This window comes from Phaseolus vulgaris, chromosome 9, assembly GCF_051622355.1.
Source record: "Phaseolus vulgaris cultivar YP4 chromosome 9, ASM5162235v1, whole genome shotgun sequence".
NCBI classification, from domain to species: Eukaryota; Viridiplantae; Streptophyta; class Magnoliopsida; order Fabales; family Fabaceae; genus Phaseolus; species Phaseolus vulgaris.
In genome coordinates, this window is record NC_143506.1 from 38,466,413 (window position 1) to 38,480,729 (window position 14,317).

Below are 14,317 nucleotides of genomic sequence, written 5' to 3' on the forward strand. Positions count from 1 at the left end.
AACAAGAGAGTTAATGAATATTTTTCATGAATAATAATGTACTGATTGATCGGGTCCTTACGAAAAGTTGGTAACCGATACGAGTAGATTCATTATGTTTAAATAAAAAATTAATAAAATTAATGAATAATTAAACATTAGATAATATATTTTTAATCACGTTTCAAAATCTCATTTCATACTAATAACAAAAAGTTTATAATAATCATATAAATAAGTATAGATTAAGATACGTTATTATTGAATACTAATAACATCAAACACGAGATCTCATTTGAACGTTGAAGTGTCTTTTGCAAGTACCATTCAAATTTGAAGTTTACAGAAAGGAGGAGCAGAGTGAAAAGAGAGTAAGTAAACCGTTCTGAGAAGGAAGGAAGATCAAGAAAAGAGACAATCGTTCTTTTGACTTCAGTCACGTTCAAACACAAATAATATAATAAAATATTTTACTTTATATTATATTTCTTACATTTAGAAAGACATTGATACATTAAATTAAAATCAATTAATGGTTGCATCAATGTGTAATTTAAAAAATATTAAATTAAAGAAAAAAGAGAATCCACTTCCCCCTATTGGGGAGTGATGGTTGGAGCAGCACGATCTAATCCTAAATAACGTGTCCTTTTTCGATAATATGCTCTAATCTTTGACCATCAAAAGCTATTATACACTAATCAAATTATTTGTCTTATTATTAGACAAAACGATTGGCTAATAATCTCAAAAGTATAAGTAAAAAAATAAGATTTATAACATTTTTTTATTTCAAATATATTTTCATCAATAATAAAATAAAAACAGATCAATTTTACTTTTAGGGTTCATTCGGAGTCTTTTAGTCGGGTCATGTTTTAAAATTTGGATTAATTTAATCGTTAATGAAACAAAATTATTATAATTATATATCCCGAAATGACTAAATAAAATTATAATATTATAAATTGAGAGAAACAAAATCGACCTACACTTCAAGGATAAAAATTGTTAATAAATTTTTACAGATCAAACAATCAAAATAAACTAAAAGATTAAAACTAAAGTTTTGTAAAAAAATAAAACTAGACCACAATATCCATAATTATAAATGGATGAAAAACTAATTCTTAAGAATATAAAACTCACAAAACTTGAAAAAACATGTATCTTAAAGAGTAAAATAAAATATATATTATCCTTTTCATAAGAATTTTTTAAATATATATTAAAAAAATAAAATATTTTCTCTACTTACTTCTCAACACGTTAATGTTGATATTCATTGTATATAGTTTTTTATCTGGTGTAAAACATGATTATAAATTAAAAAAAAAACATAAACAATCAATGATTGTATAACTAATAATCATTCAATGATTTTATCATATCTCTTAATTTACATCACAACACATTACTCAACAATCAAATGGCTATTATCAATTCTCATATCACACTCACCATCACAATATATTAATCATCACACTTCATCAATTCCGATGTACTAAGCAATAAGGTGTCTATTATTAATTCTCATATCACATTCAACATTCATGTTAGAAATCCACTAAAATACAACAACAAACATCTGACTCTACTTTCAGAAGATTCGTGTATTAAAATTAAATTTAGAGATATGTACCTATCATATCATTAAGTTGTCTCCACAATATCGTCTCAACATCAGAAAATCCATTTTCATATGACATTGGTAAATTCCTTATGATCCACCTAATACATATTTCATTCACACCATATGATAAAACATATGAACCTTCTTCAACTCTCAACCATTGAACACCTTTATTTATATGATTTTAATGTACCAGAAGAGTCATGATCGTCTCTTTTCCTTTTCTAAAAATACCATGTCTCGGTCATAATTTCACATGATTTGTATTTCATATCACACCTCAAAATACCACTCAATCATTCAAAAATTTATATTTTTAACAAAAATTCAAAGTATAAAAGAAATTCACATAAAAACTTAATGTAAATGTTTAAATACATGTATAATTCAAATTTACATATAATTTAAATAAAATAAATAAATAATCATCAAACAACCCATACAAAAATAAGAGGCACAAAAATGACTACAGTTAGTAATTTGGCTCAAACTCAGGGAGTTGGAGCTAGTGTTGAGTGGATTTGAGGTTAAGAGCACACAAAAGAATTACACATCATTCCACTTAAGCATAGAAAGTTGGCATTGAGAGGATTTGAGACAGAGAACACCTCATTTTGCTTTAGCGTAGAAAGTTGGCGTTTAGCGGATTTGAGGCAGAGAGCACCTCAAAATATTGCACCTCATTTCGCTTAAGTGCAGAAAGTTGACGCTGAGCAAATTTGAGACAAAGAGCATTTCAAAAGTAAAAATTTGCTAAAATCTATAAGGTTACATCTCATTTAAATTACACTTTTACAAGTAAATTGAAGACTTAAACTTCAAAATACTTCTCACAATCAATCTAAACAATCAACCACTTATTAAATTGTTTAACTCCAAACCATTTTTTTTTATCAAAGAACATTTGTGACCACGTCACCTTCACATCCATATCCTAGCCTAGAGTTCTATTCAAATATAAAATTAGCTTTCCTTACATGATTAGAAGGATTAACACTCACAAAAAGATCCAACTCCTAAAGAGATCAGGAATATCCTAACTTGCACCACATAATTCTGATCAACGATTTGAACCAACAAAGGCTAATTCTGAAGTCACATACATTACATCCAAAGTATGTCTACCAGGTTAGTCAACTCAAAACTAACTCCAAAAAAAAATGAAGCATAAAGAAACTTACTCTAAACAGAAATCTAATTAGGCAATTTTTCTTTATTCAATTTCAAGACTCCAACTGTGACATTCGTTCATCAATCTAATGAAAGATTGAGTTAAAAATTCAGAGAGGAAATCGAGAAGAATTTTTTTTTCTAAAAAAACAATGATTATTTTAAATAAAACTTGAATAACTGATCTTTCTATTTTTATAAATTTTTTATTTTAATAATAAAATATTGAAATGTGATTTTAATAATACCAACTTTACTATAAAATTATTTTCTAGCTTCTTACTTTTTTTTCATATTAGTATTTTCTATAAATAACGTTAACCAATTAAAATTCTTTCATAACACCTAAGTCATCATTTGTTAGAGAAACACAATGATATATAACATCATATAATATTATATATACTACTTCAATTAGACCACTTTCATTCTCATTGCAATATATTATATTAATTTACAAAAGTAAATCTCATTATATATTATATTTTATTTACACTTCAACTTATATATATATATATATATTTTATTTTATTTTTCATTATAAAACATTTCTCTAATATAATTCTTTTTAATATAGAAAAATATTTTTACTTCATCCAAAACATTATTCTAGATTTGTGATTTTAAATTTATCATCCAAAATTACTTCGTTGTTTAACACAATCCACCTACACCTTAAATTTATGATTAAAAATGTAATTTTATCTTTAAAAAATAAATTTTGAAATTTTCAAAAATGTGTTAAACAAGTTGTTCCAAACACAATTCTAAAAGATAATATTATTAGGGTCAATTATCAGATATGAGATACTATCTGTTTTGACTGTCGGTGCTCTGTCACAAAACATCTACAGTAGACTAAAGAACAAAAAAAATATATAAATTATTCTCAATCTCAGTTCCTAAGCAATATAAGACTATAAAACTATATTAACATATATAAAACTTACGAAAATCGAAAATCCTAAATCTTAAACTCTAAACTCTAATTACAAATTTTCTTATAAATAAAAAAAAAATAGATTTTGATGGAAGATTATCTAGGAAGTGTGGAGATGATAGTGATTATAGAAAGGCTCTAAAATAGTAAATTGTGTGAATGAAAAGTTGAGGATGAGGATATGAATATGAATATGTGGAGGAAGTGAGAGATGAATAAACTGTGTAGGTCCATTCGTATCTTTAGGAATTTGACAACAGACCGATTCCGGTTGTGGAAAACGCGTCAACATGCATATTCCTCTCATGCCATAAATCATTTTTTTATTATACTATTATTTTACACCATTTTTATATCATTTTTTTAATCTAATAACAAAAACAGTACACTGTGCCTCGATTATGTCCTTTTATTTTTTGCTCCAGTACTACCTTTCCACAATAAAATATTCTTATTTCTTTAATACAATAAATTTACGATAAAATTCATTAATACCATTTAAGACTGTTTCGATATAATAATTAAAAAAACCGCAATTTTACTATTTAAATAGAAAGAAAAAATAAAATTTAATTTTTTTCGCTCTTATACGAAAATTTGAATATAAATATTTTATGTCTTTAACATAACAAATATAATTGAGGACATATATAATAATGATATGATTAATTAATTATATCTTTAACATTTTTTTTCTATATTTATTATAATAAAATAAAATAAAAATTCAAATCATAATTATAAAAAAAATTCAGTTTATTTATTTATTTAAATAATTGATACAATCCACTGTGTCATTATTTGAAAACATGTATGATATCTAATTTGTTGATTTTATTTATAAAAAAAAATACATTAACTACCAAAATGAATGGACAAGGCTTTCATTTATGAACTTTGAAGGGGACTACTTTAACTTGTATACATAATGGTGTATTTATTATAGTGTAATATAAACTTCACTTTTCTAATGTTGAGGGTATTGGAATATTTATGATCTATAACAATGTGTTTTTACGCCAGCCATTTTCCTTCTTCAAGTGACTAAAAACATGTTTGCAAGCATATATTTATTTGTTGATTTAAACTATTTTACTATTAATAGTATACTATATCTTAAAATGTTTCTAACAAATTTTAAAATTAAATTAAATAAATCATTTTCTAACCATACTATAAGAATCATCTGTTTTTGTTAGTACTTGTATTGATTGGGATATGATGATTTTAGGACATATTTTTATTGATTGACTTCTATAAAAAAAAATTCATGTTAAGATAATACGAATTAAGGTAAGATAAATTCTACAAAAAGTTAGGTAATGTTAATGAGAATTCTCATATACATGTTAGTCACGTCCAAAGGTAATAGAGTCTAACAAGATCCTATAGATAAACACAATTGTCAAAAAGAATGTACATCATTATCACAAACTTTTGTATCCAAATATGATAACTTATCTAAGCGTTAAATAACCTTTTCAAATACACTTTTCGCTCGGAGTTGAAAGCCAGAGATCAAATAAAAGTCAAAGATCAAATAAATGTCAAAAGACGAACTAGTAGTGTGATAATGGTGGTAGTAGCACAACAATGAACAAAACTATTACGACAAATAATTGAGCAATAACAAACGATGACGATGAACATGACAAACAACGCCAACAATAAACCAATTACATCAATACTGGTGCAAGGACAACATTTAAAATCATGTTTATAGAAGTCTTTCATGCAACATCAAATATGAAAAGAAGAAAGAAAACCAACATGCAAGAAAAAAAAAATATAAAACATTACATTCTATATTAACCAACAATAGTTAGAACCATCGTCTTTTCTAATCATCAATAACTTAACTCTTCATTAGTACGAACATCAACTCTTTTCGACCACCACACATTTTCTTCCCATACCCTCTTACATTTTTACTATAAGATAATTTTTCTATATTAATTATTTTAGAGATTCTATATTTATTGTAAGGTTGATTTCTACCCAATCATTGGAGAAACTACATCATGGAGAGTTTATTTTTGAAAAAAAAAATCTTGAACACTATTTCTAATCCTCCAAATCAAAAGTCAGCATCTTCATGCTTGTTATCGTCCCCTCCCTCTCCTCATGCAATAATGTCCCAATTTCTAAATTCTCTTTTCACAACAAACCTTCCTTCTGCTACTGCCACTATAATTTATAACCAAATATATATTTTTTATTTATGAAAATATTATCGTATTTTTTTTTAACATCAAATACCTATTGTCATAGAAGACATATTTTTTAGTATTACACGTAACCTTCACTTTAAAGTTATCTCAATCCTTATACAAATCCACTAAAAATCGAAAAGGAAAAGTAAAAATAAATAAAAAGAAAGCGAAAGAAAATACACAATATTCACCTGCATTATCTTACATCCAATAAAACTGAAAATTATTTAAATGGATTTTAAATATTTATGTCCATTTACTAAAGTATATATTTTGTAAAACTAAAGAAAATAAAATTTATCAAAAAAAATAATATATATATATATATATATATAACATTATAAACTTAACCTAACTACCACTAACGGACAAATTTTTACACCAAATAATTAGAAAGACGCGACCAGAAACATTATTTTCAACAGCCGTGTGCTTCATAAATAATACAAAGAGAATACAAATTACTATTTTCTTTCTAAACACTAATTACAACTTTATGAGAGCGCGTGTGAGAACAAATAGTTAATTAATATAATATATCATAAACATGAGTAATAAGTTAATAAATTGTAAAAATATATATTAATTACATTCTTTATAAAAATGCTTCCTACAACTAAAAGATTATAAAAATAGTGTTATTTTCAATGTATTTATTTATTGATACATTAAAAAGTATTTATTGAGGTCGCTAAATCTAATTAGTAATACAAAGTTTAGATTTTTACATTTTTATTCAATTACAAATTATTTTAAACATGAGATTTAAAGTATTTAATATAAAATTTAATAATCTTATTATGCATGGCCATTTTTATTTATTAGTAATATAAATATTTGTACACTTCTTGTGATTTAAATTAAAGTGTAATAAAAACCGTCACCAACACAATCTCTATCACGACATTATAAATTTACATTATTCGTTTAATTTGGGAATGAGACTTACCAATTGAAAAATGAAAGCTTGAACTTCACTTAAATTTAATTTAAAAAGAAAGTGTATAAGAGTGTGAATTAATAATAATAATAATAATAATAATAATAATAATAATAAAAATAAAATATTGCCCACCTATACTATTTAATATACTCTTTATTGTTTTCTTAAATTTGTTTAAAATTGAAAGATTTTGTTAAATCCTTTTCCTCCACTCCTTGTTTAAAGTCTCCATAAAAGTAAAAAATATTATTTAATATTAGAATTTATTTCTGTAACTTTTACCATTGGGCAGTGTTCCAACTAACTTTTTTTTATAGTTTTTTCTTTCCTTTTTAAGGAAAAGTTACCTCACACACTTTACTAAAACAAAAATATTTATCTGATAAAACAAAAATGTTTATTTCACTACGTTACAATTTATAATTCAATAAAAAATAATATTTTAATTATTTATAATTTTATAATTTTTTTAATTTTGAAAAAAATTCTAACATTTTATATTTTATTTTTTTTATTAATTTTTTCTTATCAAGTTTTAGTTACTTACTATTTTATATTTTGTACCTATATAGACAAAGTGAGTCTAGATAGTATTTGGAACTTGTTGTACAATTGTTGATATGACGGCTAGCTTCTCATTCCTCACTTCAAGTTTCTTCCTTTAATTGTTGGTATTCAGTCGGGGTTGACCTGAAAAAGGTATTTCGATCAAATAAGTACTTTGTGTAAAGAGTGTATAATGAAAACTGATTAAAGTGTTACATCTCTCTAAAGAATTAATTTATAGTGTTTAATTATGAACCTTTCCTGTAATTGACCGAATTAGTGTTTGCTGATTTCTAGCATGATCCCTGGTTCATAAGAAGATATTTTGGTATATTTGGATAATGTTAGAATATCTGTAATGAGTTAATATTTTTTACTAAATCATTGTTAGTTGATTTCTCGAGAGGTGTTAACCGGATTTGATGAGATATGATCACGATTCACAGGGAATTTTCATATTTATTATTGTTGTCATTTATTTAGCATCTTTAATGCATATCAATGTGGTCGGTCGGTCACCGAAGCTAAGTGAATGGCTTGTACAATACCAACCGGTATATATTTAAATTAATCTTTAATTAAATTAATATGAATTTTATTATTTTAAAAATTAATAAATTAATTTATAAAATCATTTTTTCTTATAGTGTTTAATCTTAAATTTTTGTTTATTTTTTTACAAAATAAAACTCATTTTTAACTTTGGTATGTCATACTTTTTTTTCCATCAGTTACTTTTATTAACTTTAGAAGGTAAGAAGTCATTTCAGGATTAAGAACATAACCTTATTCATTTATTATTTTCTAACTTTGATATAGATTATACTAAAATAGGAAATGTGTTTTTTAAGGAAAACAGAAAATGTATTAGAATGTATGAACTTATACTAAGTAGAAAATGCGTTAGGATATGAATGACTCCTTAGAATTAAAAACCTTTTCCAAAATAGAAAATTTGTTAAAATTTAAGTAGTCTTATTAGTTTAAATCAGAATGATCAATTCAAGAATATAAACCGAAAAAATTTAATGTGTATAGATTTTACATCCAACACAATTTCATTGAAACAAAATCATCAAACCAAAAGTAATAAAATACATTATTCACTTATTTTAATGATAATTTATGTATATATTTTTAAAATAAAAATTATATTTTTATTATATAACCTATGAAGTTCGAACACGTCTTTTAAATGATGTGTAATGGTGTGTTTGTGTTTGTGTTGACACGTATTCAATACTCATAAACAGTTATATAAAAAAAAAAAGTTGAATGTAATTGAAGTAATAAAAATGAAAGGAAATTATAATGTGGTTGAAGTAAATATGAATGAATGAATATAATTGAAGGAGTTACGTAAGGGATAATTGCAGCTGCTAACACATGGAGATGCAAAAGCAACACTAACACTTTAGAGTTACAGAGAGAGAGAAGAGAGAGAAGAGAGTGAGGGGGCCCCACCACAATGCAACATCGCTCGTGCATGTCACGGGTTCGTTGGTGAGCCGCCAACACTTCCACCACAAATTCATATTATTCCCTGTGCTTCACTCGGTCCTTGAGATTGGGAAGCATTGGTGCCTAGCTAAGCTAAAGCTAAACCCTTCAGTTTTAGCTTAGCTTCTTCTGCTTTTGCTTTCTCCAACCATAAACAGCCGCCACCACCACCCACCACCATGTCTTACACCACCACCACCACCACTTCTCTTCACTCTTGCTTCCTTCTCTTCTGCCTCCTCTCAGCTCTTTCATGTGTTTCCATGTTCTCTGGTAATTCTTTTCTTCTCCTTTACAGTTGTCTCAGAGAATAAAAAAACCAAAAATAAGGTTGTTGTGTTTTTGCTTTTGTTGTTGCGGTAGAGTCTCTGCATGAAGTGCAAAGACATAAGTCACCCTTTTAAGGATTCAGATTCCGTTTCCATGATGTTAGCACAAGATCTCTTTTTTCTTTCTCTCTCTCTCTCTCTCTCTCTCTCTCTCTCTCTCTCTCTCAGATTTCGATGCAACAGAGCCCAGAAAAGGCACACTCAGCGTGTTGACGGTTGAGATTCTCCCGTTTCTGGCGTCACCTTGAATCTCTCTCAGCCAGCTTATGCAAAAAGGAGTCTTTTTTTTGATAAAATATTCATGTGGGTCCTTGTATTGCGATTCTCCCTTTGACCATCTCTCTGGGTGTGCCTTTCTGGGCTTGTGTTGGGCCTGTGGATGAGTTGACACCTGATTCACATGGAGATGGCGTTTGTGTGAGGACTGAGGAGAGTGAGATCAGAAAAATTTGTGTTTTGTTTGGTTGCTGTATGTTGCGTGGTGCTAATGGGTCTATTCATGACACTTGTTAGTTCACTGGAGATGCTTGTGTTGACAAGATGATTTATAATAATTTATTATTCAGATTGGGACATCTGAGTTCAAGTTGTGTCTGAAATGGGTAGGGTGTTGGTAGGAGGGGTATGCTACTCTTGTCGGTCAGATTTTGAAATTAAAATTAGTCAATATAAAAGAGAAAGAGGATGATGTAACAATCTTGGTTTTTATGGCAATTGGGATTTTTTTTCTTCATAATTTGTAGTGAAAATTGTGTGTAACTGGCGCAAGTTAATTTAGAAAAAAGGAGTAAAGAAAACGGGAAGCACAAGGTAGTTTTGTTTGTTCTTGTCGATGGATGTGATTGATTGCGTGAATGTGCTAAGTACCTATTTGAAATGATTAGGTATTGAGACAGGAGATTTAGAAAAAAGAGATGATTTGTTTCCACAGATTCTAAGAGACGAGGCAGTGGCGAGGCTTTACGAGCTTGGGAAGGTGACTTATCTGAACTCAGCTTTACCTTGATAATTTTTCATTTATATTTCTACTCATACATCAATGAGTTTCTGTTCTTGACCTCAATGATCCATATCCATACAGGAAAATGCAGATAACATCAGTGTCTGTCAGTTTTAAAGTATATCATTGAAAGAAACGTGCAGCATTATGTTATCTATATTGCTTATTTCATTACTTACACTTCACTGTAAATTGTTTATTCTTGGAAGTTAATGTTGTTGTTGGATATACAGGTGAGTGATGGCAAAGGTTATTTGGAGAGGACATTCTTGAGTCCTGCATCCATGAGGGCAATTATTCTTATTCGTAAATGGATGGAGGATGCTGGTTTGAGAACGTTAGCTTTCTAACTTCTTCAACTCTCAATAGTTTTTCTGAAGACATGACTGATACTTTTGTTCTTTGCAGTTGGGTGGACCAAATGGGAAATGTACATGGTCGAGTCGATGGTGCAAACGCAAATGCTGAAGCTTTATTGATTGGTTCTCACATGGTGAGGCCTTTGTTCCCTCAATTTGTTTAAATAAAATTGAACCTTTCCTTGACAATAGTGATGATCCATTTTAATGATGGATATTAGGACACTGTTGTTGATGCTGGGATGTTTGATGGATCCCTAGGAATAGTCTCTGCAATATCTGCCTTGAAGGCCATGCATTTCAATGGAAAACTGGAAAAGCTAAAGCGCCCCGTTGAGGTTAGTCAAGTAACTGATATAAGTTTGCAGTAAAAGAGTACATGTTTGTGCTCACTGCACATTAATTTATTGCTTCCTTTGGTAATAATGATGTGCACTGAGAAAAAGATAGTCAGAAATATATATGGAAATGTTGGAACTATGCTACTGTTTTATTGATGCCATCTTATCTTTCTAATGCTTCAGGTGATTGCATTTAGTGATGAAGAGGGTGTCAGATTTCAAACTACATTCTTGGGCAGTGGTGCTATTGCTGGTATTTTGCCTGGTACAACATTGGAGATATCTGATAAGAGGTTTCACCTTGCAACTTTCTAGTTACATTTATAATAAATTTTGTATCATCGTTATATTTATTCATATACCTCTTTCAGGGATGTAATGATAAAAGATTTTCTTAAGGAGAACTCGATAGACATTACAGAGGAAAGTCTTTTAAAGCTCAAGTATGACCCAAAATCCGTTTGGGGTTATGTTGAGGTGTGATAAAATTTTCATTGTTCATCTTTTGAGCTATTTTTCTCAATAATTTCACCAATAAGCTCATGAAAATTTGCTTGGATGTTTATTACATGTTGCAGGTTCACATTGAGCAGGGTCCTGTGCTAGAACAAGTTGGTTTCCCACTTGGAGTGGTTAAAGGCATAGCTGGGCAGACACGATTGAAGGCATGTTACAATTAAAATTTTCTGTCGTGTGTTCTAATGTGCATTGTTACTTGGATCAGTTGTGGTGTTGCTTCTGTGTGAACCCAACAAGATACAACTGATTTGCTAAATTGTCTTTCTAACAAACAAGACTTTAATCTTTCATGCGTGTGAAACATATGATCTGAACTTGTCAACCAAGGATTTGGCTCATCTAAAGTAACTCACATTAGAGGATAAAGTAAGTAGTCTTAGTTGTTGATAAAAACATCAATGGTTAATATTGTATGCACATGCATAACAAATTATGAATGTGTTGGAATATCAACTATTGATCTTCTTATCAACAACTGACTGAGATTGTGCATTGTATCCTTACTCACTTAGGAGTCAAATCCAATACTCAACTACCTATTATAAGTTGGTGTATCTAAATAAACTTTCATATCTATATATGTTGGTTTATAATTCATACATAAACAAACCATGCAGGTTACAGTTAGAGGATCACAAGGCCATGCTGGAACAGTGCCAATGTCCATGCGCCAGGATCCAATGGCAGCTGCTGCAGAACAAATTGTAGTCTTGGAAAGCCTCTGTAAACATCCTGAAGAATTCCTTTCTTATGATGCTCATTGCAGTGATTCAACAGTGAAATCACTGTCAAGCTCACTTGTCTGTACTGTTGGAGAGATATCAACATGGCCAAGTGCCAGTAATGTCATTCCAGGCCAGGCAAGCGATGAATTTCTAAAATGCGCTGACCCTGGAATGTCAAAGTGGGCGTGTCTCATCATTTCATATTTGTGTAGTTGAGGCTCATGATGACTGAATTTTTTACTTGTTGTAGGTTACATATACCGTGGACATTCGAGCAATTGATGACCTTGGACGTGAAGCTGTTATCTATGATTTATCAAAACAAATTTACCAAATATGTGACAAGCGTTCAGTATCCTGCATTATTGAACACAAGGTTTGGCTGGCCTTCTTTTGTTTTCCTCACTTGTTTTATGAATTGTACTAACAACCTATGAGGCTCAAACACTCTTTTTAAATGGCGTGTTCGTGTCCGACATACGTATTGAACACCGACACTTGTACGACACTCATAAGACACATATCGATGAAGTGTCTAATTTAAAAAATATTTATTGGATTTCTGACCATTCTAACACGGTTCTAACACAATTTTAAAAAGGAGAAATACATTAATTTTCTAAGAACTCAAACTTATTGTATAAATTTTTATTATGATTATAAAAATAAGGAACAAATCCTTTTAAACCAACCATGAAAAACATCTTTCTGTTACAAAATAATCTGACACGTACTTATCCACATAATTTTTTAGAAATTATATGTATTTCTGTGTTTGTGTCTGCATCCGTATTATATCAGTGTCTATGCTACCTAACTAACAACAATCAATGACTTTGTTGTGTTGACTTCAGCATGATGCAGGTGCTGTGATTTGTGATTCTGATCTGAGTTCTCAGCTCAAGTCTGCAACTTATTCTGCACTAAAGAAGATGGAGGGTGACATTCAGGATGAAGTGCCAACATTGATGAGTGGAGCAGGCCATGATGCAATGGCAATATCCCACTTAACAAAGGTGACACATTTTTGTTCCTTGACTGTAGGTTTTGAGATGTAATTTACTCTGCAGAATCTGACAATGAATGAGGATTTGAACAGGTGGGAATGCTGTTTGTGCGATGTCGTGGAGGCATCAGTCACTCTCCACAAGAGCATGTGCTAGATAATGATGTCTGGGCAGCTGGTTTAGCAACCTTGTCATTTCTGGAAAATCTATCATGAGTGATATGATAACTGTGTAAAGCAATAAATAGATATTATAGCTTGTAATTATAGGTTAATTTATTGAGTTAATTCATGAGTTAACTCTTTTTTTCTTTAGTTGTTTGTGTCTTCTTATAGTTGTGTAATTGAATTTTTGGTTTTAGTTATCCTGTTATCAGGAAACGGCTCCAACTTGTTCTGCATCTTCTTTGTCACTGTCGGAAAAAGCTTATGACTGATTTTACTTTTTACTTTAATAGGTATATAATTTTAGTGTAAATGTCATCTAATCGTTATAGAATGTTTATCATACATCGTCAAAGTAAAAACACAAGGAGTTCATGTTAGATGATGATAATATAAAATGTTGGTGAATGCATGGATTTTTGTTCCCACACAAATGCTTGGTTCTTAATCCTTGCTTTGTTGAATCAAATTCATGGCATATATATTTTGTTGTATTTTAAGTTAAAAGAAAAGTAACAAATCATTAAAAAAATCTTGTCTTTCACCCAAGAAAATCATTAAATACTATAAAAAAAATTATTAAATAAAAATCAATTTTAAAGATTAAGAATAATTAGTTCTATATTGACTAAATTAGATATTATTTTAAATTATTAAATATTACAAGAAAATTATTAAATAAAAATCAATTTTAGAGATTAAAAATAATTAGTTCTATATTAATTAAATTATATTAATTAAATTAGATATTATTTTAGAAATTAAAAAAATTATTTAATTTTTAAATTAGTTTATATTATTGATAAATAGTTTCTAAATTAGTATCTAATTAGTTATTAAGATTTTTGCTACTAAATTTAAAATCTAAATAATTGATAATTAAAACTTTGATAGCTAATTAGATACTAATTTAAAGACTATTTATTAGTAATAAAAATTAATTTAGAAT

At 28.7% G+C, this 14,317-nt stretch overlaps 1 protein-coding gene across 4 annotated transcripts; it reads left to right on the forward strand.

The window, feature by feature from the left end:
• Positions 1-8,796: 8,796 nt before the first annotated feature.
• AAH (allantoate amidohydrolase) lies at positions 8,797-13,604 on the forward strand. 4 transcript variants are annotated; one of them, XM_068627623.1, is made up of 12 exons: positions 8,797-9,197; positions 10,138-10,229; positions 10,487-10,590; positions 10,662-10,746; positions 10,834-10,950; positions 11,137-11,246; positions 11,325-11,430; positions 11,532-11,618; positions 12,090-12,332; positions 12,448-12,573; positions 13,052-13,213; positions 13,297-13,604. In XM_068627623.1, the coding sequence occupies exons 1-12, from the start codon at positions 9,104-9,106 to the stop codon at positions 13,417-13,419; spliced, it is 1,449 nt and encodes a 482-aa protein (XP_068483724.1). In that variant the 5' UTR covers positions 8,797-9,103; the 3' UTR covers positions 13,420-13,604. The 4 variants fall into 4 exon arrangements, 3 of the variants coding, with proteins under 3 accessions (XP_068483724.1, XP_068483725.1, XP_090151282.1); XM_068627624.1 differs by having other exon boundaries at positions 8,822-9,197; positions 10,185-10,229; XR_016515511.1 differs by having other exon boundaries at positions 8,930-9,197; positions 12,090-12,195.
• Positions 13,605-14,317: the final 713 nt, after the last annotated feature.